We start from the raw sequence: 27,401 nt of genomic DNA on the forward strand, positions 1-27,401 counted from the left end.
TATGCATGGCATTAAAATAATATTAAAAAAATTTGAATCACATAACATTTTACATGCTGATGGCCTTTGAGCAGCCCAATACACATATCCAATGCACTAGCAAGTCCTATTGGCTCTAACTTCAAAATGTCAGAAATCCACCCTCTCCTCTCCTGCACAGCTACAACCCTAGTAGTCTATGCCACCATCACCTCTCTCCTGGATTATAATGGTCTCCTTTTTATCACTTTCCCCATTACCATAAATTCTCCATACTACAGCCAAATTATTCTTTTGAAACTCAAATGTGGCAGACAGACTCTGAAGGTGGGCCCCATGACCTCTGCTTCTTGGTCTTCACATGGCTCTGTGATCCTCTCCCCTCAAGTGAACAGAACCTGTGACTTGCAATAGAGCATGACAAAGGTGATGGATATATGTGATTACATGAATCTGTTACATTATGACTTTAGCATACATCTTGCTGGCTGTAAGGAAGCAAAGAGCCATGTTGGGGAACCTCATTTGGCAAGGAATTGCAGGCAGTCTCCAGAGGACAACAAAACAGTAACAACAAATGAAACAAACAAACAAAAACACCTGAAGCTCTCAGGCTTACAGCTGGCAAGGAACATAATTCTGCCAACAGCCATGCAGGCAGGGAAGCGGATCCTTCCTTAGCCCAGGCACAGGAGTGAGAATCCAGCCCTGGGCAGCACCCTGACTGCACCGAGAGGACCCAGCTAAGCATTACCCGGACCCCTCACCCACAGGAACTCAGATAACCAAATGTGTGTTATATTTTAAGTTGCCAAGTTTGTGGTAACATTGTTATGCAGCAACAGAAAACGAGTACATCAAGTCTCAGATCAAATCAGTCCCTACTAAAATGCTCCAGAAATTTCCCATCCTGTGGCCTGTAACGCCCATATCATCTATTGATGCTAGCCTCTTTCCTGTCCCCTACCTGCCACTCTTCTCCTTGCCATTCTTCTCCTGGTGCTTTCTTGTTGTTGCTGGAATATACTGAGGTACTTGTACTTGGTTTACTTTAGTCTGAAATACTCTTCTCGATATCCATCTCCGTGACTTTCTCCCTCACATATTCAGGTGAAATGTCCCCTCCAGGCCTTCCTTAGCCAATCAATTTAAAGTAGCAATCCCAGTCACTAGCTATCCCCTCTGACAGCTTAGTTTTCTTTGCAGCATTTAGTGGTACTCAGCATTAGATATCTGTTCATCATTTGTCTTGTTCACTACTGTTTTTCCAGGTACTGCTGGAACAGTACCTGGCACACAGAAGCTTCACAAGTATGTACCAAATGAATGAGTCTCATCACAAGCAATCTAACCTATAGAAACAGGTGCATAAAGAGAGATGACCAAGAATGTTCACTACAGAATTTTAAAAAATCTGTAAGAGTGTGTGTGTGTGTGTGTGTGTGTTTGCGCGCGCGTGTATATTTATTGGAAAATAGGTTATATAAATTATGGTACATAATTTGATACATTTTACTATGGAATACAGTGAGATTGTTTAACAAAAAGAATGAGTTGAAAAAACAAAAAAAACAGTAAGTTGAAATCTCTATGTACTGATATAAAAATATATGTATGATATATTAAGTGGGAAATACGTATGATCATATTTGTTTTAAAAACCCTACAAATACAGAATATATGAATATATATTTGCATATGTGTTAATACTTACAACTGCACAGAAAAAGTTCTAAAAGGCTACATACCAACCTATTAACAATGGTCATCTTTTGTGAGACCAAGAATTGAAGGATGAAGGAGGAATAGCTTTCTTGTACTGATTTACTTTACTACATTATGTGGTATTTTTTAATCACAAAGGTGATTTTTTAAAAAGGTAGAAATATGACTCAGTGATTGAGTGCCAACCTATAAACCAGGAGGTCACAGTTCGATTTCCGGTCAGGGCACATGCCTGGGTTTCAGCTTTGATCCCCAGTAGGGGGCATGCAAGAAGAAGCTGATCAATATTTATCTCTCATCATTTTTGTTTCTATCTCTCCCCCTCTCTCTTCCTCTCTGAAATAAATAAAAATATATATTAAAAAAAAAGTAATTACAAATTCTCACTAGGTCCACCTCTCTCAATGAATATATCTCCAAGTTCTATATATTGGCATTTGGCAAGCAGGGGTAAGGGGCAAAGGGGGGCAGGGCAGGAACTTGTTATAAAATGCAGAAGATACTGTCCCAGATATTTCTGTGTGATACTGTTTTTAAGGGCCCCAGGCCCTAGCTGGTTTGGTTCAGTGGATAGAGCATCAGCCTGCAGACCAAAGTCCCAGGTACAGTCAAGGGCATGTACCTTGGTTGCAGGGCCCTGTACAAGGCTCGTGCAGGAGGCAACCAATCGATGTGTTTCTCTCACATCTATGTTTCTCTCTGTCTTTCCCTCTCCCTTTCACTCTCCTTAAAAATGAATGGAAAACTATCCTCAGGTGAGGATAAACAATAATAATAATAATAACCTCAGGAGATTCTCAGAATCTCTAAAGTTTGAGAGCCTTTGAGCAGTAGGATATACTGGTGATTTTCATTTTTTTCCTTTGAGTTATTTGTATGTAGAAAATGTTCTGCAATAGACAGTGCATTTCTGTGTTAATCAAAGGGACTGTTTTGAAAAATTGCCTCAAAGTACTAACTTGTTCCGGTTGCTTTTGCGTATATAATCTAATTTGAGACTAGCAGCAACGCTGACACGTGTAGGGCAGGGGTTACTGTGTCCATTTTAGAGATGAGGAAACTGAGGCTCAGGGAGGATGACTGACGTGGCCACGGTTTCACACCTAATGCATTATGACACTGGAGCAAAGTCCTGGGCTTCGCCTTTACTAGGTCTTTTACATCCAGGTCTATTTTGCTTAACAAGTAAAAAATTACTTTAAACAGAAAATGACCCATGTCCCTTCTGCTTTTTATGACTGATCATTAGACAACCAAAGTTTTGTATGTTTTATCACTACCACTTCCTATAGCTTCTTTGCCTAAGAAGTGCCAAACTCTCAACTTGGGAAATTTCAAGATTCTACCAGGAACCACCATACATTTCATCCCCATTGAAGCTTCTTTGAGAGGCACAGGCCCTGATCTGTCTCTGACCACCAGTGCCCCTGCCCCAAGTTACCTTCTTAATGCTCCTTTTGGTCCTGAGGCCCCAGCCTCTTCGCTCCGTTTTGATGATTTCTGCATCAGGGTAGAGCCTCTTTGTGAAGCACTGGTTCTGGCAACGATCTCCGGCTGGGCACACCTGCGGGTGACACTCGTACTGCAGCATTCTGTTCAGGCACTCGGATTCTAAGCCGCAAGGGTTCTCATCGGCTGGCTTGCAGTTACAGCGGGGAATCTCTGACAGGTCTGCAACCTGGATCTGTACCTTTCCTATGACTTTGTTAGCCTAGAAAACAAAATCACAGATGAGGGGGAGGAATTTAAACAGAACACCTGAAACTTCCATGCTGTTCTTGGCTCTGCTACTGCCTTGCAGCATGACTATGAAAGGCTCGTTATTGTAATAGCAATTTCCCCACAAATAAACTAAGAATAAAAACTGCCTCTTCTTAGTTGGCAAAAATACCAAAAACTTGATGTGAATTCTCATTTATCTGTTCTGTGTATTTCTCCTTCTACTAATTGATGGAAATTTCATAACTGGAAACAACTCTGGACTGTCTGGACGAACGGGGCAAATCTCTCTATTCTCATTTGGTGGCAGGATAACCTGGTAGAGCAAGTAGGAACAGGATTTCCCATCAAACATGTCGCTCCCAGGTGCCAGAGCACTTATCTGAGACCTCATCCCCACAGCACACAGCTCCCGCTCCCAGCTCCCTCGCTCCCATCTGACTATGACACTGCCAACAAAAGCTCTGTTTGTTTTACAGAAGATTGGGTGAAAATTAGCAAAAGTTTTCACAAGTCAAAATGGGTTTTCTCACTACAAAGAGAATATTGCACTTCATCTTGCCCGTCAAATACCGATCTCTCAGGGTAGAGACTCACTTTGATGTGTTTGTAAGGAGGAGGTTTTCTTGAGTTTTTTTCAATCTCTAGTGCTTCTTTACTTTCTCTTTGTGCTTTCAACTCCTGGAAACGTTTTGCAGCTTCTTCCAGAGCTGCCAATAAGACCAAACAAAGTATATAAATGCCAACAAACAAACAAACAAACAAACAAACAAACAAACAAACAATACCTGTTAGGAGAGCAGTTTTACTCTGCCTTCACAATGCACTTAATAGGGCTGCTTTTTTCTTTTTAAAATTGTTTCTGGAAATAACCACTTACCAGCAGGATCGGGTAGCACTGAAATAGGATATGACTCACTGTTGGCTGAACACTGCTCTGTGCAAGCTGCAGCCTCAAGAGATGAGGTTCTGCTTCCGTGATCAGAGGCTTCCACGTGAACCCAAGGGGAGCCTTTCACCTGGAACTAGCTTTAAATTCACTTTGCTCTTGCCCAGAAAGCCAAACTTCCGGGTACCTTGTTGCAAAACCAGTTGTAAGGCTCTCCATGAGAAGCTCTGCTACTCTTCTGTGGTAAAGGAGCTTCATGTGATTAAGAAAACTATTCCCAGAAAAATCTATGTCTAGAAAGATCACTGAAGAAACTCCGTTCACTTACTCAGCAGAGCCTACCAAACTGAAAATGTTATTTTCCTAATTGATTAGATTCTGACATGGTTCTAATGGGGTTAACCTGGTGAAAATTCTCTACTACCAGAATATGTCATATGCGAGGTGGAAGATGTTGAGAAATCAACAGTGAATTCTTAGTTTTGAGCCATTGTAAACATCATTCCAACTTACCTTTTTTGAAGGTCTTGTTAATACTAGTCTGTCCCTCAGCAAAGCTTTTGTCTCCTTCAACATAAGGGAACACTCTGCCCTGGTGCACCCAATAGTAGTCATGAGAACCAAAGAAGAACACAGGGAAGTCCCCCAAGTTATGCTTAAGGCCCTGGATGTTCAGTGGCACAGACCTGGGATTGCAGATCTCTGCTGGCCACCATCTGAAAACAAAAACAATTTTAGACCAAGGGTATGAAAAACAGACTATTCTTTACAGGGCTGGCAGGAGGGAATAAGAGGTTTTTTACCGTGACATTTTCATTCAGACTCTAAGGACACAAAATACCTTGATCATCTTTAATCTTGCTCAAACCACACAGCATTTAAAATCATATTAGTTAATGAATTTATTAATGAAATAGTGAACATAGACTAAACAAACTAGGCCCTAAACATCCAATCCAGCTATTTTCTTTAAAAAATTAATATCTCATATTTATAAAAGAATATATATCATGGAAATATAAGCTATAAAGCATAATAAAATAATACTTAACCCACTACCCACCTTAAGAATTAGAAATTACCAATATTATTCCGAACCAAATTTCTATCCTAGAAAAGTTGTTTTTCTCCAAACTTGGCATTCTTAAACCAACATCATCCTCCAAGGTGTAAAAGTTTATTTCTAGTAGTCAAGGGGCTCATTTGAGAATAAACTGATGCTATAGCAAAGAATGACCATTCCCATTCAAATGAGCATTTTCTGACTAATCACTCAGGGTAAATACTTTTTGGTCAAATGTACTAGGCTTATGTCACTGTGTATTTCAGAATCTAATTCATCTTGGATCACAATAAACGTGGACTTGGGGACAGAATGAAACAGAACTGTTTCATGCCATGATGACTGAAACCACAGCAATCCCTAAATGAAACCATCTGTGAGGCGCATGTGACAATTTCCAGCAACTGGGCGAGTCAGCAATTGAAAGGTGGAGCTTTTATAGTATGTAAAACCATCAATATGAATAGTAAACATACACAAACTTAAAATTTGTCAGCCACTTATTTTATAGATGCCTAATAAAACCATTTATCTAATACTTGTATTATTTAGAAGCTAAATGACAGCATGGCCACACTCTCAGGGTCATAGTGCAGAACTTGAATATGCTTCATCTAAAAGGTACCTGTCCATCTAAGAATTAATGAAAAACATGGGCAAGAGCCTGTGCTCAAATTGTTCAAACAAAACAAACCAATGTTTTGTGTAATCAGTGTTTGGTTTCCCTCAAAGTGGACTAGGAAATGGCTATTTCTAAACCATTTAAAGGCAGTTAAGTATGTACATGCGGACTGCACTCATGGGGTCAGGAAGAGGCACTCTGTGCCAGGGGTTGTTCCAGGTCCTTATATTTCCCCCAGGAAGCTGCACACTGGAGCAACTAGTTACTGAAAAGAAACAGCTTCATGTGGCCCAGCTGGGCCTGACTGGAAAAAATACATTAAGACTTAGTCATGGATGGAAGTCTTTGCAGAACATACAAGAAGAATCTGATCTGCATATAAATCTCACTGGGCTGTGAACTGGAGAACTGCTTTGGGGTTCTTTAAATGCAATGTAATTAAAACTTAAGTATTTAAGTTAAGGCAAAGATCTTTTTACACTCATAACTTCTTAATAAAGAAAATATATAATGTACAACATGGTGACTATAGTTAATAATACTGTATTATATATTTGAAAGTTGCTAAGAGAGTAGATTTAAAAATTCTCATCAGGAGAACAGAAAATTGTAACTATGTATGGAGAAGAATGTCAACTAGACTTATTGTGGTGATCATTTCACAATACTATATACCAGTGATGGCGAACCTATGACACGGGTGTCAGAGGTGTCACGCGAACTCATTTTTTTGGTTGATTTTTCTTTGTTAAATGGCATTTAAATATATAAAATAAATATCAAAAATATAAGTCTTTGTTTTACTATGGTTGCAAATATCAAAAAATTTCTATATGTGACACGGCACCAGAGTTAAGTTAGGGTTTTTTCAAAATGCTAACACGCCGAGCTCAAAAGGTTCGCCATTGCTGCTATATACAAATACTGAAACAATATGTTGTACAACTGAAACTACTATGTCAACAATATCTCAAAAAAAGCCCCCCAAAATTAAATATAAAGAAAATATTCTGAAATTTACTTGAAGAGCTAAAGGTTTCTTATATTGGTTTAGGTATTTGTTATCCAGGAATGTCTTATCTAGTAATTGTCAAACCCATGCCCTCCCACCCCCAAATATATATATAATATATTAATTATAAAAGCAGAGTTTCTTTTAAAAATAAAACAATGCACAAATGTATAACAGAAAAACTGAAAATGTCTCTCCTTGTAGTCTCATGCCTAACACTATTAACATTACATGTGTTTCTTTCCATATTATATCTAGAGCTACAATTTTTAAAAATTGTATAAATACATGGAAAGATAATGTACATACTGTTTAACATGTTTTCTAAATTCAACTATATAGCGGATATCTTCCTATGTTACTATACAGACCTGCATTATTCTTTTATTGGCTTCAAGATACTCTACAATATGGATATAGTATAATTTATTTGACAAATCCCTTATGGACTGAGCATTTGGGTTATTTCAAATAATACCACAATGAGTACCCCAACAAATACATTTTTGCCTGTTTGTCCAATATTTTTTCCTTAGATAAATTTCTTGAAAGGGAAGCGCTGGGTCAAGAAGTATACAGAGTTACAATTTTAATACTCATTTCCCTATGCCCTCCCTGGCCGCAAAATTATTACTCTTTTATATCTCTGCCAATCTGTTAAGGGGGTTGGGGGGGGCTCTTTGTTTTTAGTGAACATTTATTTTTTAGTGAGGCTGGGCATTTTTCACGTTTATTTTCCATTTGCTATTCTTTTGCAAACTGGCTCTTTCTCTTCTTTGTCCTTTCTTTTTCTAGATAAGGTATTTGTCTTTTCTCATTGAAAGTAGAATAGCAAACACTTTATCCTGGTTTGAGATTTGCTTTTTAAAACTTTATAATATCGTTTGCCATACAGTCTAAAATTGTTTATGTATTCAAACTGTCCATCTTTTTAGGACTTGGAGATTTCTTATCATATGTTAAAAAAATAGTTGGGAGAGCTTCTCAATGCCACTTATCTCAGCTAAATAACAAAGATTTTAAAGTTAAACAGGTAAGCAAGCAGTATATTTAAAACAGAGAAAACAACATAGCCCTTGCTAAAAGGAATTACAGTATGTCTGAGATTCTATAGAAATATATCTTACTTAGGATTCTAATTGAAAAGTAGAATTCTCTTGAACAGTATCTATTTTCATTGCAGAGTTTTAAAAAATATGTCACTATTCTTGTGCAGTGAAGGCTTGTAAAAAAACAGGCTTCTTAAAAGGAGAGAGTTTTATTAAAATAATAGCAATCACACATACTTCTTACTCATTCTCTTAAGAGCTAAAGGCTCTTAATGAAACAATCTCTCTCTTTAAATCCTAAAATGCTCTCTTTTGCACACAGGTTAAAGTATGGACCAGATTAAGGGGCAAAGAGGGCTATTTTGGCCAGGGAAAAACTTGATTTTATTAGAAATCACAGATCAATATAAAGTTAATTAGGGCACAAAGAAAACATCTTCTCCATTAATCACATAAGACTTTTTATTCCAAAATCTAGTAGCACATAGTTCATTAATATAAAACAACTTCTGGAACTTAAAAACAAAAGCCAACCAACCAATCAAAAAAAATTCCACAACTAACCTTCTCAATCTTGTAAAAACCCAGACTCAAAATATGTTTCTTGCCCAGCTGGTGTGACTCAGTGGATAATCGTTAACCTATGAACCAGAAGGTCCCGGTTTGATTCCCGGTCAGGGCACGTGCCCGGCTTATGGGCTCCAATCCCCTGTAGGGAGCGTGCAGGAGGCAGCTAATCAATGATTTTCTCTCATCATTGATGTTTCTTTCTATCTCTCTCTCTCCCTCTCCCTTCCTCTCTGAAATCAATAAACATATTTTTAAAATAAAATAAATATATGTTTCTTCTCTCTCTCTCTTTTTTAAGGAAGTAGCTTTGCTATTCTACCTGTCTGCTAGCCAGTTTGTAACAGTTTATGAAACTAGGTCTAAACAATGATTGAATACTTCCTCTTTGTCCTTGGAAAAACTTGCCTGTAATTTCCCAATTTGACCCAAACAATCTGCTTGTAATGCAGTTTCTTGCCAGCTTTACAGTCATTACAATTCCAGCAGCCTTCTGGCATTTCTATGCTCAGGCATTCTGGATGGAAGGAAGCTGGGCACGATTCACAGCAGAGCAATCTTCCACCTTGAAACAAATAAACAGTCTTAATAACTGAGAAAAGAGCAAAGACAAAAAGAAAGAAAAAGGAGAAAATTATCATTTAAGTGCATTAACTTTGATTCAAATTGGGAGAAAATAACAAAGGATGGAGTCATATCTATGGTGATGGATTAAAATAGAAAGCAAATGAACAGATTTTGCTTCTTCCCTTTTCAGACCTTCAATGGCCAGAAACTCAGCTTTTGAATAGGAAGAGAAACATTATTGTACTCCTTACCCCTGTAAAACGTGGGCTATTGAGCTATCCGTTTAGTAGGAAGTTAAAATTCCTAACATATGACAAAATAGGTGTATTAAAAATCTTTAGACTGAGTAAATTTGAGAGCAGATTTTCAAAGAAATATGTAGCAGCTTACTTTCTTTTCTCCTTGAGAGCTAAGAAAGCAAGCAATGGTCATCTTTGTATTTTAATCCAGTGCCATAGTCGACTAAATCACTTTATAATTAAATTAGCAAGAATGAAAACAGGCAATAGGTTGATCAGTATTTCTTACTTCCCATAAAAGGATACAAAAAAGCAAAAGGATTGCACTTGCTCAAGGTGATGATTACATATATCATCATTACCTTTTTAGTGAAGATAAAGTCAAACAAGCTATAGAGCAGTGGTTTGCAATTTTTTCATCACCAAGGATCCCCTTCCCTTCCCTCATGAACTTATATGCTTCCAATATTTTATCAACCAAAAATAAAACCCAAAAACAAACCCCTACACTAAAAAATAACATTTTTCTGATGTTATTAACCAGAGAAATATAAAACTGCCAATCAGAGCTTCTGAATCCAATAACAAAACTAGCATTATCACACTGTATTATTTAAATCATAGCCAAATATAAAGAAACTCATGCAGCCATAGTTTGTGTGCTTCTGTTAGATTTTCTGAAATATTAAGAATAGTTCAAAAATGTTACTTACATAAGTCTTTTCTGACTTCATATTGAGAACCACTGCTTTATAGTATAAAATTAAGTAAATATCAGTGTGGAATGAAGTACTACACGCAAGGAGATCCCTCCAACTTGCCTAGAAAAATCCTCTCCTTTTAAATACATAAAATGATCTCTGGATTAAGACCAAAATAGGTGTGGCTAACAAAACAAAATAATATTTCTAAATGCAAAGAAATGAAAAAGATGGGGGAGGGGAAGATTAGGTATTTCTAATAGGTATTTCAACAAGTGATGGAAAAGGATGTTAACTAATGAAGATGAAGTATGATAAAGACATTTACTGCAAAAAAAATCATCCTCCCATTGGAAAATCAGGTCTATAACCCACAAGTACACTAAGATTTAAAGTCTCATTAGCTAGAGGTTAGGAGCCTTCTCTACAACTTTATCAAATCACATGCTCCAACCTTTTGAAGGTTAGCTAGCTATCAATTTTCCAGAAAATCTTATCTTACTGCAGACGTTCAAACTTCTGATTGTCATAAAAACAAAAAGAAAAAATCCATATACAATCAGTGATGAATTAAATTACTATATTTCCTCTGCTTAAAAGCTTTTTCTTCAATCATTGGGATTTGTTCCTTTGTCTGCAAATCTTAATATGGATTAACAGTTCCAATTCCCCAACCTAGAGATTAGCTGTCTGAGTGCTCTTAGCCTAGGAATTCTTCTATAAGTTTAAACTAAAATGAGAAAGCCCATTTTTATAACAGAAAGAAATAACCAATAGAGAGAGCAGCCTTTGCAAATAGCTTTTAGAGGGCATGTCATTCTTAGAGCTGACGGGGAAAAGTAAGGCTGGCCATTTTTAATATTATAGAATAGTCCTGAATTTTAAGTCTTATTTCAGAGGAAATACAGACCGAGAGTTATCAGTGAAAGTCATCATGATTTTTTGACAAAAAACAAAAACAACAGAAAAACAGGGAAATAGAAAAATAAAAATATGAACAATCCACCTTGGTGCTATGCAAGAAAACTGCTTTAGGATGCATGAAAAGATGTGGTTCAAGCTAAGCAAACAGAGGGCTCAAAATAATTTCAATTTATGTCAAGGTCAATACCAAGTACTGAAAACAAAATAAGCAACAATTGCATTAATCTCATTTCAATGGCACCAGCAGGAATATAAGGCATTTCCTAAAACGTCTCAGGCAGTCTAATTTTATTGCATTATGGAGTTAGTCAAGCCTATGCCCATCTTTGTTTTGGAAGTTGGTGGTGTCACCAGTAAGGTGACTTCAATGGAAAACTGTGACTTCAATGGAAAACAAAGAAAAAAACCTAATACCTCTCCAACATACTTCTCCAGGTTCTAATCAGCTTGCTTAGTTATACTTCCTTTTAGTCATGGGTTGCCTCTTAAGAATTCTGACAAAGAACAAAGATACATCAAGCAGGCAACACAAAGGGAAAAAAAGAGGCCCATTTCCAATGTACACACTGTATTAGATATGAATTAATTTTTCTTTAAAGAATCTGCACTTGGCCCCAGATCATAATGGGAATGCATACAGGAAAAGGCATTCACCTTCCAGGTTAATTTACTTGCTGAGACAGTAACTTCCCAAATAATACATTATTGTTAAATCACTTTTCACCTTTATTACAAGTATGCTATGTAAAGCTAAACACAGAAGATTTTCTTCCACAGACTAAATTAACTGGGAGAATATAAATATACATGTAGCTCCTGATTCTCTGTGGATAATATGTTATCTATAAGCAATTCTTCAGCTCACCTGGACTGCCTTTCAATATCCAATATTTGGGGTACCCTCCCCAGCTGCCCACCAATTATCCTGAGAGAAGGACAACTAGTTTTCATAGCAACTGAATAAAACATTTAAGAAACAAAATGATAGAATGTATTCTAAAATAAAACCTTTAAGTATCAGTATCTTTATTTCCCTCTATTTAACAACCTATCTTACTATTTAGTTAAAAGTCAGTAACAAATTATATTGTGTCTAGTCTATTCTAACATGAATGTTAGTTCTACATCAGGCAAAAGAGAAAGAGCCCTTAGACTATTCCTCTACACTAAGCAAAATCCAAGTCTTTCAATTTTAATAGCCCATAGATATATAAAATGTGTGAAAATTTATTCAAGGAGAAGAGTAAGTAAAAATTTGCAATAAATGGAATTATTTTAAGCCCTTTTTAATAAATTTGCAGCCATATGAAGACAGTTACAACCACCACGGTAGAAAAGCAACAGATGGTGCTTGACAGGCATACATTTCCCCCCTTCATTTAAAAAAAAAAATAGGAAATGCAAAAAGAAAGCAAGAGATAAACTATTTTGATTATTACCTTTCTCATATTTCTTTTTGGAAGCTGACGAAGAAGGAATCATAGGTAATTTCATCAACTCTGCACGATTTGATTCATTCAGTAGGTAGTGGGACTTATAGGCATATGAACTGAACATGGGGTCTGAATGATCCTGAACTATCAGCCCTATACGAAACAAACAGAAAGAGATGAACTGCAATGAAACTACCCATGATTCCATGAGGAGAAAAAATAAACCAGTCCCTATTATGTAGCTGTGCTTAAAATTGGGAGGAAAAAAGAAAGTATGAAGAAAAAGAAAGATCTGACAGAAAAAGCTATCTATAGTTATTAAAGGGAGTTTAAATGACTCAATGCCTTATTCCCTACCTAGAAACCTATATACCCAGAAGAAAACTCCAAATTAATTTTGAAGATGTAAACTGCATTTAACATCATATGAAAAACTCTCTATGAAAAATAAAACCACATTCCTTAATATTTAGAATTACTATAATGACAATCCAGACAACAAAATAACATATCACTTGACTGCTAGAAATGAGAACTATATCCATAATATAGAACCTTGATCTAATGTATCAAGTAGCACTTAAAGGAAGAACTGAGTCTCTCCTCTTTCCTATTCATGTCTTAGATATTCTCAAACAGGTTCTAGCTTTTTCTGCCAGATAATAAAGCTTTTCTCTATCAATACAATATGTACTTTTAAAGGGGACATACTTTGTTGAACTTTACTAAGGTAATACAAACCATTTTTTCTCTGCCATGATATAAAGTAATTAACAACTTTAAAGGTTTATAGAGTCCTTTTGATCTACCAATACAGCTCTATCTTATTTGGAGGAAGTAAAATCTGCTCTAACCCACCTGTGACATTCACTTCTCTCCCTCCCATTTCCCTTCCCCTAGTTAAGTTCATAACATAGATAAAGGCAATTCCTAAATCTGGGGAACTGTGAGACCAGGGAAAATTTCTCTATTTGGTTATTGGTCAGTTTATAATGATCTAGCACTTTATATTAAAACTAGAGGCCCGGTGCACAAAAATTCGTGCACTTGGGGGGGGGGGGGGAGTGTCTCTCAGCCCAGCCTGCACTCTATCACAATCCGGGACCCCTCAGGTAGGGTCCAGTCCCATTGCAGCATGGCTCTAGTTCCCTGGACCTGTGGGCCAGTGGGGAGGGACCAAGAGGCCAGTCTGATCGCAGCATGGCTCCGGTTCCCCAGAGCCTGCGGGCAAGGGGAGGGACCAGAAGTCAGTCCAATGGCAGCATGGCTCCGTTCCCACAGCTCCCTCCTGTCGCCGCGCTGTGGGCAGCCGGGATACAGGGCTGACTTCCGCCATGACGGCCAGGACCCTAGTGTGCTGTTTGGTCATCTGTCTGGTCGTTTAGGTCGTGACAGACCCTGGCTCTTTATATATTAGGATCATGACAACAGTTTCACAGAGATCATTTTGAGAAGAGGAAAGAGTTTTTGTTTTTTAAGGGGATACCATTTACTTTTCTGTGGATCTTATCTTCATTAGTGCTACTGTACACTGAGATATTCAAGAAATATCTCTGATCCAGATGACAGAATGGAACTTGAAATTGCTAATTGGTAATAAAAGGCATATGATGTCAAATGAATTTCATACATTTAATAGAAAAAGGTAGTGTAAAATAAAATAACGTGGGTTTTAAAATAAGAAAGATCAGGTACACATGGTCCCTCTATTTAACAACTTTTAAATATTTCATCTGGGCTTCAGTGTTCTCATCCACATAAAATGGGGAAATAACTTCTTAGGGCAATTGTGGCAATTCATTCAGATAGTTAACAGGGGTCCTCAAACTACGGCCCGCGGGCCACATGCAAATACAAATTTTGTATTTGTTCCCATTTTGTTTTTTTACTTCAAAATAAGATACATGCAGTGTGCATAGGAATTTGTTCATAATTTTTTTTTAAACTATAGTCCAGCCCTCCAACGGTCTGAGGGACAGTGAACTGGCCCCCTGTTTAAAAAGTTTGAGGACCCCTGAGATAGTATTTAGTAGAGTTTGATTTACAGATGCAAAATAAATTGCTATTATTATTATTTTTTAAAATATATTTTATTGATATTTTACAGAGAGGAAGGGAGAGGGATAGAGAATTAGAAACATTGATGAGAGAGAAACATTGATCAGCTGCCTCCTGCACACTCCCTACTGGGGATGTGCCCGCAGCCAAGGTACATGCCCTTGACTGGAATCGAACCTGGGACTCTTCAGTCCGAAGGCCGATGCTCTATTCATTGAGCCAAACCGGTTAGGGCAAATTGCTATTATTATTAAAATTAAAAGAAAACCCTAATCTAACTTCTCCGTTTAAAATTACCATTACAAAGAAAGGCATAGAAGTTAGCTAACTATTATTTTACACCAACCTCCTGATGAAAGATGCTGAGTAATATTCAAGGGTGGGCAAAGTAGGTTTACAGGTGTGAGTATGCGAAACGCAGAGTTTATTCTTGTATTATTATTTATTAATTATTGTATTATTTGTTGTATTATGTATATCTACTTTTGCACACTCCTGTTTATGACACTGAAATATAACTGAACATTTTCTATGCACCATGGGGAGGGCGAGGGAGGAGGAATGTTCCTCTAAACCAGGAGTGGGGAACCTTTTTTCTGCCAACCACTTTGATATTTATAACACCATTCTTAGGCTATATAAAATTATCAACTTAAAAATTAGCCTGTTATATTTGGTCAAACATTTAATTAACTCACCCCTAATGCCTTGGCAAGGACAGACCAAATGATTTCTTGGGCCGTACATTCCTCACTCCTGCAAACCTTAAAACATTTCTAAAAAATATTTCTAGATATTTGTGTCCTTAAGAATTAGCTTAATGATTTTAAACAAGCAATAACCAAGAACTAAGAAAAATCCTCTCAGAGGAGGGAAAAACTGTATGAGACAAGAAACAAAACAAAACAAGCTAAGTTTTCTAATAGCAAAAACAAACGATTAAAGTACTCCTTTAAATGTGTGGATTTATTACAATTAGGTCTCTTTTTAAAAAAGGAAACTGCTACAAATAATGAATAAAGAACACATATTATGTATTTCTGAAAAACTTTTAAGCCTTCTCAAATCCCAACATTTGATCAATTTAGAATAAGATTTTATAAAATTCTGGAAAGGAAAATAAAAGTTACTGTTTACTGGACAAAGTTCCAGTTAAAATACTTGGGAATTAAATAATCTTGCTTAAGCAGGCATTTAAATGTAGTAATACTTTAGAATAATTGCCAAATTGATAAGATGCAAATACAGATCCTAGTATTAAAACATGGGTTTTTCCTATTTCCATTATCTCAAGCTTTTAATCAAGGCATATAAGTTAAACTTAACAAAATGGCTAGATTTTCTACAAAACAAGGTTCCTTGACAATGGGCCATTTTTCTACCTGTCTTAAGTTGAAAATACCTGTTTTTAAAGGTTTCCCAATTATTGAATGAAATAGAGCCAAAGAAAATATTGGTTAATACATACTGATGGTACTTGATTGATTCAAAATGTACTCCCAAGTACATCAACATGAGAGTTAGTAACTTGATATTTAAAATGTTGGCTCAGTTACACATGCACAAACAGAAACACAAACTAGTAAAAGTGAGTAAAAATAAGTAACACACACTCCTAGTAAAAGTGAGTAAAAGTAAAATTAAGTGCTTTACTCATTTTTACGAGAAACACAAACCAGTAAAAGTGAGTAAAAGTAAGAAACACACACTCCTGGTAAAATTAAGTAAAGTAAGTGCTTAGATAGTAGAATAAAATACTAACAAAGCCATAGAGACTTTATGTTCTCATTGACACTCATCTGTTTAAAGGTCTCTAAAGCTAGCCACTCAATTGGATAAGTCAGTATTTCCATCCTATCATTACTTTCTTAGGGACGGGGTTTATTTTTTTTATTTGAATCGTTTTAGTCACCTGTTACAATGTGGCACGAAATATGTCAGACCTACTTCTCCATGTACCAGCCAGGTTTCAAAGAAGGATACAACTATGTAATTGCTCTAGTGAGGAAAGAAAACTCTGGCATACTGGAAGCAGTACACACAATGGACCCCGCTGGCTGCTACAGAAAGGATACCATTTATTTAAACTTTTACTGCCCACTTCCTCTAGTTATTATTTTAAAAATGTGAGACACAAAAGTAAAGTAACTCAAGATCTATAATACTACCTAAATTCTATTTAAAAATATTTTATGGTACTTTCACCAAATTAAAGAACTGTCTCCTAAAGAAAAAAAAAGATAAATATTCTGTATCATATTCGACTAATGAATTTCTATTTTATGTTTATCATGAACTCAAGCTCACTGACCTCCTGAGGGACACAATATTGTTTTTAGTTGATCAATCTCTTGACATACCTACATATCAACAGCCTGCATTTCTGGCTCTTAACTAACACCACCACATATGTTGCTTTGGCTGTATCCCATCAGGCCTTCCTCAATGCCAGACTAAAACATGATAAAATACGACATAAACGACTAAAAAATAAATGTGCTCATTTTGCCTTCCAAGTGAAATCTCAATAGGTTGTAAGCTCTGGATTAAAGAATATGACACGGGAAGGCCCTGCTTTGAATAGAAGAATTGTTTGCAGAAGGAAATAGATTAATCTTTTGATGCTCCAAGTAGAAATGCTAAGGACTTATGCATAATTCTAAGTTATTAAAAAATTCAGACTTTAGCTTAATTTATGGAAGAATTAATATTCTAACAATTTGAATGTCTAATGATATAAAAGGGACTAGCTACTGGAAATGTTCATCTGTCTTGGGGATATTATTGAAACTCTATTTTAATGCCAGTGAACTCAGAAAGAACTAAGAGAAAGGACTGACACTCACCTCTCGCACAAACGAAACAAAAGCCTACATTTACAGCAGAGGATGAATTACTGCTCCGTTTGGAATGATTACTACAGATGAGAATGTAGGAGGACACGAATATGCTTCCAGCAGCAACACAAGCATCTCCAGAGTGATAGGCTACTGGACATCTCAAACACCTCATCATGCGACCTGTTTAAAGACAAATCAAAAAGGAATCTACATAATAAGGCATCAGCTGGATATATAAAATGAAATTTTTGGAGTTGGGTTCTTTTGGGTTCCTGTGTGATGCTGAATATAGTAAGATAAAAATATTTTCTTCACTTGTTTGGCTCTGTCATTCCTATGCTATATGGCCCCTAAATGCAGCACCCTTCTAGAGATCAAAGAAATATTTGTCTGCTCCGATGCTGGGGAGATGGTGGTCTCCAATATTGCAGCTGTTTAAGGAATTTCCAAGGGTAATTTTGAACATATGGAATTTTCTTCTCATTGTCTGAATGAGAACCTAATCTCTACTTATTATGCTATCTACTGTGGCTGAGCTCATGTATCTACAGACAAACAGAGGGAGAATGCCTGATGCTCCTTATAACAATATGCTTATTATTTGCTACTGAACTTAAAAAAGTAGCTCTTTTTTATCTTAGCTCTGTTTTACCTTTACTTGCTTTGTGGATATCTTTCTCCATAGAGCAGGCAGAACAGCAGTGCTGGGGACAGCGGAATCCTTTTGATTCAAAGACGGCAGTGGGGAATTTGCGGACACAGGCTTCATGATAAAATTTCCCACAAGCACCGACAGAGCAACGCTTCACATCTGTACCAGACACCTTACATGAAAAACATGGGTGCTTTCCTGGGAAATTGGTGAAGAACAGAGATTAAATAAAAGCTAATTAAAGCATATTCCTTTTAAATAGAAGCAGCTACTGAGATGAACACGGAAAATAAATGGTTAAATTAAAATATTTAATAAATTTTGTTAGAATAATTGATTTGCTATTATAATTGACTAGAGGCCTGGTGCATGACATTCGTGCACTGGGGGTCGGGAGGGGTCCCCTCAGCCCGGCCTGTGCCCTCCTGCAGTCTGGGACCCCTTGGGGGATGTCTGCCTGCAGCAAAGGTGGGAGAGGCTCCTGCCACCAACCCTTCCTTCACCAGCCATGAGCCCGGCTTCTGGCTGAGCAGCCCTTGCTCCAGTGGGAGTGCACTGACCACCAGGGGGAAGCTCCTGCATTGAGCGTCTGCCCCCTAGTGGTCAGTGTGCATCATAATGACCGGTCATTCTGCCTTTCAGTCTATTTGCACATTAGCCTTATATTATATAGGATTTGGAGATGTAGCAGTATAAATAATTTAGATCTCCACTTTTTACTCTACACTAAAATTATTTCCATAGAAAACCCAAACCAGAATTTTTCAACACCTGAGAGGTGAGAGTGTCAAGGTCTTTCCAACACAGAATAAGTAAAAGAAACTACCAAAGAAAAGGCAGATTCCATTAGATAATCACTTAAAATTTCCATATGTAAAACAGGGATAAGATGAAAACTCAAAATTACCCCTTCAAAACAAAAAAATGACAGCTAGACATCTTATTCTAACTGTACAAAATCAGGGACAAAAAAGAAAATATTAAAATTACCCACACAAAAGACAAGTATCTTCAACAAAGCAACAATAACACTAATAGCTGACTGAAAGAAAAATAAAAACCAGAAAATAACGAGATGCTATCTTTAAAGCTGAAAGAAAATTGTTACCAAGCCAGAATTCTATATCCACTGAAAACATTCTTCAAAAATGAAGTGAAATTAATATACATTGGGAAATATTAAAAACAAAAACAAAAATTGGCACTTTGAAAAAGATTAATAAAACAGATATCCCTGCCTGGCCAGTGTGGCTCAAGGGTTGAGCATCGACCTGCGCACCAGGAGGTGGCTGGCCAGTTTGATTCCCAGTCAGAGTACATGCCAGGTTCTGGGCTTTGATCCCCAATAGGAGGTGAGCAAGAGGCAATCAATTGATGCTGCTGTTTCACTCTCATTGATGTTTCTATTTCTCTCCACCTCTCCTTCCCTCTCTCTCTAAAAATTAATAAAAACATATTTTAAAAAAGCTGATATCCCTGGTAACAATGACTAATTAAAAAAAAACACACACACAAGAAAAAGTAGCAATACATATAACTATCAGAAATAAATAATGATATATCACTACATATCCTACAAAGTTAAAAAGATAATACACGGTGATCATTACATTTTTGCCAATAAATTTTACAACTTAGATAAGTAAACAGATTCCTAGAAAAACAGAACTTACCAACAATGGCACAAAAACAAATAGAAAATATTATTAGTTATATAAACTATTAAAGAAAGTGAAACTATAATTAAAAATCTTCCAACAAAAGAAAACTTTAAGCCCAGATGGCTCTACTGGTCAATCTGCCAAATATTTAAAGGAAGAAATAATCCCAATTAGAATGGAAAAAAAGAAGGAACACGTAAAAGACAAACAGATGTGGAAAAATATATGCAACAAAGATGATAAAGGATTGTTTTGTTACACAATGTTCAAATATAGTGAAAATATATGCAACCTATATAAGCAAAGATAGCTAAACAAGACTTATAAAGAACTATCAATCAAAATAGAAACAAAATAGCCTAATAAACGCGAGCAAAAGGAATGAACAGACAATTTACAGAAAGCAGAAAGACAGCCAATAAACATGAAAAATGCTCAACTTCACTAGTAATCAGATAAATGCTAATTAAAACCACAAGTTACATTTTACTGTAAAAATTCATCAATAGGAAAAAAACTTTCAAAGTCTGATAATATCAGTTGTTGATCAGGGTATAGGGAGAAAAGGTACTCTTGCATAGTGCTCGTAGGAATTTAAATTGGAAGGAACTACTTTAGAAGGAAACAAGGCAGAATCCATTTTTCAAAAAAGTACATCCACTTTTTGCGGCCTAGAAATTATACTTCTTACTCTCTACATTAGAATAGACTTGTATACGTAAAAGGATGCTGACTAAAGCACTGTTTGTAACTGCAAACAACTGAAAGCAACTCAAACTTCCCTCAATAGGAGAATAGTTAAACTGTGACATAGGCATACTATAGAACAGCAATTGAATATATTTGCATTGACATAAAAAGAGCTCAAAAACCAATGGAAAAAATATCCTCAGGTGAAGATTAACAAAAAAAAGGTGATAATGTGAAAAAGAAATTTATATTTATTTACAGATGTAATGACTCATGCATTGATATTTTAAAACAGCAATACAATTGCTTTTTTGTAGCATAGTATAATTAACATGACTGCTTCATGGTGGTAAGGAAATTTCTAAAAGATGTTCCAAGAGACAGTATTTATTGGAAAAAAATCTGCATATAAGTGGACTCATGTAGTTCAAACCTGTGGTGTCAACTGTGATTGTTTTTGTTTAAAAAACTTTTTTAAAATCCTCACCAGAGGATATTTTTTCCATTGCTTTCTAGGGAGAGTGAAAGGGAGGCAGGTGGAGGAGCGAGACACACATCAATTAGTTGCCTCCTGCACACACCCTTATTGGGCTGGGGAACTTGCAACCAAGGTACATGCCCTTGACAGGGAATCGAACCTGGTACCCTTTGGTCCGCAGGCTGATGCTCTAAACACTGAGGAAAACTGGCCAGGGCAGTAATTGTTTTTTGTTCTTTTTAAAATTGTAGTTAAAATATAAAACATGAGCCCGGCTGGTGTGACTCAATAGTTGCGCGTCGACCCAGGAATCAAAAGGTCGCAGGTTTGATTCCCAGTCAGAGCTTGTGCCTGGGCTGTAGGCTCGATCCCCAGTAGGGGTATGTGCAGGAGACAGCTGATAGATGATGTTTCTCTTTCATTGATGTTTCTATCTCTCTATCCCTCTTCCTTCCTCTCTCTCTAAAAATCAATTTAAAAACATATTAAAAAAATATAAAACATAAAATTTGCCATTTTTAAGTATACAGTGACATTAAATCCATTTACATTATTTTGCAATCATCACCAATATACAGCTCCAGAATTTTTTCATCATCCCATACTGACTACCCACCACTCTTCTCTCCTAACCAACCCCTGGTAACAACTGTTCTACTTTTTTTTTTTTTTTTTTAATATATTTTATTGAGTTTTTACAGAGAGGAAAGGAGAGAGATAGAGAGTTAGAAACATCGATGAGAGAGAAACATCGATCAGCTGCCTCCTGCACACTCCCCACTGGGGATGTGCCCGCAACCAAGGTACATGCCCTTGACCGGAATCGAACCTGGGACCTTTCAGTCCGTAGGCCAACGCTCTATCCACTGAGCCAAACCGGTTTCGGCAACTGTTCTACTTTCTGTCTCTATGAATTTGATTACTCTAGGTAACTCATGTACTAGTAAGTGGAACCATAAAATATTTGTCCTTATAAATGGCTTATTTCACTCGGCATAGTGTCTTCAAGGTTCATCCATGTTGTAGCATATATCAGTATTTATTTCATTTCTTTTTAAAGCTGAATAATATTCCATTGTTTATTTATCCATTGTTTACTATTCTACATGTTATTTATCCATTCATCCATTGATGGACATTTGAGTTGTTTCTACCTTTTAGTCATTGTGAATAGTGCTGCAACCAACATGGGTGTACCAATATCTGCTAAGAGACCCTGCTTTCAATTCTTTTGGGTATATACCCAGAAATGGAATTACTGGGTCACATGTATTCTATGTTTAATAGAGGAACTGCCATACTGTTTTCCACAGCACTTATGCCACTTTAAATTCCCACCAACAGTGTACAAGTGTTTCAATTCATCCATATTCTGCTTTCTTGGTAATAGCCATTCTAATAGGCATGAAGTGGCATCTCATTGTGGTTTTGATTTGTATTTGCCTGATTACTAATGAATGATGTTGAACATCTTTTCATGTGCTTATTGGCCATATGTATAAGTTCTTTGGAGAAAAATCTATTCAAGTTCTTTGCCTAATTTTGAATTGGGTTGTGGGCTTCTTGTTAAGTTATAGGAGTTCTTTATGTATGATTTTGGATATTAATTCTTTGTCAGATAGGTTATTTGCAAATATTTTCTCCCATTTTGTAGGTTGCTTTTTCACCCAGTTGATAGTGTCATTTGATGTACAGTACTGTGTTGTTGTTTTTTGTAATAGAGACATCATTTTATTGATTTTTTAAAATTTTCTTTTAGAGAGAGGAAGGGAGAGGGGGGGAGAGAGAGAGAGAGAGAGAGAGAGAGAGAGAGAGAGAGAGAGAGAGAACGAACCACTGATGTGAGAAACATCCATGGGCTACCTCCTGCACATACCCCCAATCAGGAATGAAACAAGAAACCTGGGTATGTGTCCTGATTGGGAACTGAACCAGCAACCTTCTGTTGCGCAATATGACACTCAACCAACTGAGCCAATTTTTAATTTTGATAAAGTCCAATTTGTTTATTTTTTCTCTTGTTGCCTGTGCCTTTGATGTCATATCAGGAAATCACTGCTTAATCCAATGTCACAAACATTTCTTTTATGTTTCCTTCTAAGAGTTTTATAGTTTTAGCTCTTATGTTTGAACCCTGACACATTTTGAATTATTTTTTGTATATGGTTGTTAGTTAAGGTTCTAATTTCATTCTTTTGCATGTGGATATCCAGTTTTCCCAGCATCATTTGCTGTAAAGTCTGTCATTTTCCCATGAAATGGTCTTTGTACCCTTCTCAAAAAATCATTCCTGTATATGTGAATATTTATTTCTGGACTCCCAATTCTATTCCATTGGGTATATGTCTGTCTTTATGCCAGTATCACACTGTTTTAATTGATGTAGCTTTTAGTAAATTTTGAAATGAGGGCATATGAATCCTCCAACTTTGTTCCATTTAATTGTTTTTAAAGCAAATTTCCTTCTTAAATTTCTTAATAGATGTGTACCAATTTAGTTTATATCTAACCATGGCAGAATTCAGCTGGATTCCAGAGTTAGGAGAGAAGCCTCAAAAGAGTGTTTTAATACTGAGCTATTCGGTCCTTCCTATCAGTAGTTGGAATCAGAGATTGCAAACTTAAGTGTTTGAAGGGACTGGACAGGTTATATAAATGGCTGGAGTGACAGGGTTTCAGAAAAAGGGAATGACAGAGAATTGAGGAACCAGGAGTACATGCCTGATCCATGTTCACACATTCAAAACAGATTTTGAAGGACAAATAAAACAATGTGCAGATAATCTGACCCCAAGCCTGCCAGTTGGCCAATTGTTCAAATGTTTTACTGTAGGGTCTACATGTGATGAATAAAATATCTTATGTAGGAAAAAATATGTTATATGTTCAAAACAGCTTTAATAGCTTAATTTTTGCATGTGTATGTTTGTGAGAGAGCAAGAGCAAGAGCGAGAAAGCACATGTGTGTTAAAATATATGATACATGATCTCTATCCTACTTAATCAAGGTGGTAGAAGGCAATGGTAAACAGCAAGGATCCGGGGGTCAAGCTGCCTCCTGGGCATAACTGCCAGTTTCATCAACTTGTTTTCATGACTTTGGACAAGGTACTAAACTAAACCCTCTAATCCTTAGTTTCACCCTCTGCAAAATGAAAATAATAACAGTATCTATCTTATTATGCTATGAGGGTAAAATGAGATCTATATAATAAAAGCCTAAGTAACCATTACGGCGGAATGACCAGAACAACCAGTTGCTATGATGTGCACTGACCACCAGGGGGGCAGACGCTCAACGCAGGAGCTGCCCCCTTGGTGGTCTGTGTGCTCCCACAAGGGGAGTGCCACTCAGCCAGAAGCCAGGCTCATGCTGGTGAGTGCAGCGGTGGAGGGGGAGCGCTAAGGAACAGTGAGCCGAGCGGTAAGGAGCAGCGAACCGGTCCCGGACTGCAAGAAGGCGCAGGCTGGGCTGAGGGACGAGGGACATCCCCCGCCCCCGGCAGTGCACAAATTTCAGGTACTGGGCCTCTAGTAATAGGATATAATGCTTAGTATTAACAGCACCTGGCATTTACTCAGTGTTCAGAAAAAATTACCACTCTAACAATTTTAGCATGCACTGATTCAAATAAAGAAGGATAAAATCAAATAAAGAAGGATAAAACTATTTATGAGAATCCAAAGAAAAAGGGAAAAGGAGTAGGAAAATAAAGTGTCACGGGTAAGATGAGCATATCATAAATACTTGATAACCAGTTGGCTCATAGTTTCTCACAGCAAAAAATAAAACAAAAAACCGTACATAGTTCCTGGATGCACTACCATGCTATGTTCAGTTGACTCTTCACTTGCCTTGTTACAGATTAAACAACTCTACTTCCAGCTTTCCATGACTTTAAATAGAATCATGGGTACACAGGGAAGAAATACAAACTTGTCTACTTCTTTCTCTATAAATTATTTTGATAGGTGGTAGTCTGTATTGGGGTGGGGTGGTGAGAACTAAATGGTGAATCCAAAACCTGCATTTTTTATTTTTTTAAATTATTCTTAATATTTTTAACTGATTTCAGAGAGGAAGGTAGAAACATCAATGAGAGAGAATCATTGATCAGCTGCCTCCTGCATGCCCTTTACCAGGGATCAAATCTGCAAACCTGGGAATGTGCCCTGACCAGGAATCCAACTGTGTGTGACCTCTAGGTTCATGAGTCAATGTTCAACCACTGAGCCACACCAACCGGGCCAAAACCCACAAGTTTTAAAAACAATTTCCAGTAGCTCCATCTTTCCACTAAAAGTACTGTCACCATGGTTACGCTTTGCAATCGACACTTACTCTAGTCTATTGAAGTCAAGGGACTTTAAACCAATTTATTGAGCATAACAACCTTAAACCCATTTGAAAAATAATTTACTCTATATACTTTGTATAGCTCTTTAGATAAAATACAAGTACATCTGGATGAATTGATAGATTTTTATGATTAAGGCACAGGTAGGAGGAAATTTTGTAATAATATTGCTAACTACTCTTTCAATTTTATGAAGCCTAAACAGCAAATGATCTTCATTTGTTGAAATACTTATGGGAGAAGAGCTACATAACAGCGGTAAGAAAATTAGATATCATGGCAGGTGCTGGCATTGCACATTCCTCCTTATCCATCTTTTCATATCTACCAAAACAAGAAAGCTCACCGGTTTTACATTCCATGCAGATGAACTTCCCATCGGGGAGTGATGTCACCCCCAGGCACTCCAGGTGAAAGTATTTGTAGCACTCTCCCTCACAAGGAATCAGAGAGTCACCAGAGCTTTCACAGATCTGCAACAAAGCAAAGAGCAGTGGGTCTCAAACTTTAGCAGGCATCAGAATCACCTGGAGGGTCTATTACAACACAGAGCACAGGGTTCCTCTCCTATAGTTTGATTCAGTAGGTGTGGGGGTGGGGGAAAAGAATATGCATTTACAAGTATCCTGACAATGCTGCTGCTGCTGGTCCTTGGCCCTCACTGTGAGAACCACTGAACTAGATAACTATTTCCAGACCCAATATGGTATAGTTTAAAAGTCAAACTTAATCTTTTATGATTCCGTTTTTGGAATCTGGATACTTACAGTTTTTTCACAGGGCAAAGCAGCATTTTTCAGAAAGGGTAAAATACATTAAAAACTTAATACCAATTTAAGAAAATGGTTTTGAAATCAGTCATTTGCCACTTACTTCCATTTCATAACACAATCTCACAATGGAGATTTATATCTGCATATGAATAGTACATATTCCAACTCAAAAAGTGAAGAGCCCAAAATGGCTTTTAGATCTTGCTTTAAACCAGTATCATAATTTAGAAAGACACTACCCTCTCCAATAGGTGGTAAATTAATTTATTACTGGCAGAGTATGATAGCAATTCTTTCAAGCTATAGGACAGGCCACTTGCCTACCTGACACACAGTGTCCTTCTTACTCGTTCCAAAGCCTCTTCTTGACAAACTTGAGTCCACGGACTGCACATCAGAAATGTCTGCATCTGCAGTAGCTGAAGGGCTATCTACTTGCTTTCCAAAGCCTACCTACATGGAAAACATAGCACATTTTTAAGAAAAACAAAACAAAAATTTCCTCAGTTAGGTGCTATAAAGATCCTAGTAAGAGTTGCTCAAATAAACCTGGACACGACCTCTTTCCTTTCTTTCTAAAACATCTGGATACCATGTCTGGTGTTTTGACAAAAACTTTAGTTAAAAAAAAAAAAAAAAAAGCTATGCTTCTGTTATGTAAGAAACTAGCAAAATTAAGATGCGCATCATTACAAAATAACCCAAATGACTTCTTCACTGTGAATATTTTAAAAATCCCCATGCTCCCAAAGAAGTTGGGTAAAGCAATTATGTATGTTACTTGGTTTTGCAAAGCAAAAAAGTGCACTGTGCTCAGACCCTTGAACATATTTACCTGCAGGTCACTCAGGCCTCTAGAATCAGAGTCAGATGTGTCTCTGTATGCTGAACTAGTCATTTCTACATCAGTTGAGGCGCGACTCCTTTTCTTTAGAGGTTTACAGGAATCTGAAATCTCGCTGGCACCTTAATACAATACACCGAAATTAATCCTAAAATAGTGCTTAAAGTTTGTTCTGTTAACTTTTTTGTGGGAGAATATTTTCTTTCCCCAAACTCATCTGTGGTGTGAAGAAAGCACAGCTCCCTTTGTAACACTGAAGTCACGAGTCAAAACTTCATAAGCTTCTGACTTTTCCTCACAGTGATTTCTTTACAACCGCTCTATTAAAACATTTAATGCAGTGCCCCTGTTCTAAAGCTATTTTCAGTCAACAGAGCCCAAATTCCAACCTAAAAACCAATTCTACCAAAACTACACGATAGCTGATTTGTTTGGAACCATCCAAAGAACCATTCAATTTGGAGGGGGAAGACATAAAACCCAACACACTATGTAGCTTACAGATATGGTCGCAGAGACATCTCCAAATTGTTTTTATTAGGGATGTGACAAATCTCT

The 27,401-nt window shown here is 36.9% G+C and overlaps 1 protein-coding gene across 6 annotated transcripts in view; it reads right to left on the reverse strand.

The window, feature by feature from the left end:
* NSD3 (nuclear receptor binding SET domain protein 3) overlaps window positions 1-27,401 on the reverse strand; it is a 110,644-nt gene that overhangs the window by 14,573 nt on the left and 68,670 nt on the right. For 4 of the 6 annotated variants that reach the window (XM_036298736.1, XM_036298735.1, XM_036298738.1 and 1 more), the window contains 10 exons: window positions 26,835-26,965; window positions 26,324-26,452; window positions 25,573-25,699; window positions 18,040-18,237; window positions 17,394-17,567; window positions 12,496-12,642; window positions 9,034-9,217; window positions 4,826-5,028; window positions 4,021-4,133; window positions 3,146-3,415 (listed from right to left, as the gene is read on the reverse strand). In XM_036298736.1, the coding sequence (XP_036154629.1) occupies window positions 3,146-3,415; window positions 4,021-4,133; window positions 4,826-5,028; window positions 9,034-9,217; window positions 12,496-12,642; window positions 17,394-17,567; window positions 18,040-18,237; window positions 25,573-25,699; window positions 26,324-26,452; window positions 26,835-26,965 (1,676 nt within the window). The remainder of the gene's footprint in view (window positions 1-3,145; window positions 3,416-4,020; window positions 4,134-4,825; window positions 5,029-9,033; window positions 9,218-12,495; window positions 12,643-17,393; window positions 17,568-18,039; window positions 18,238-25,572; window positions 25,700-26,323; window positions 26,453-26,834; window positions 26,966-27,401) is intronic. The other 2 variants (XM_036298739.1, XM_036298740.1) reach the window with 2 other exon arrangements.

The sequence above is a fragment of the Myotis myotis genome, unplaced genomic scaffold (genome assembly GCF_014108235.1).
Source record: "Myotis myotis isolate mMyoMyo1 unplaced genomic scaffold, mMyoMyo1.p scaffold_m19_p_3, whole genome shotgun sequence".
In the NCBI taxonomy this organism is placed as follows: domain Eukaryota; kingdom Metazoa; phylum Chordata; class Mammalia; order Chiroptera; family Vespertilionidae; genus Myotis; species Myotis myotis.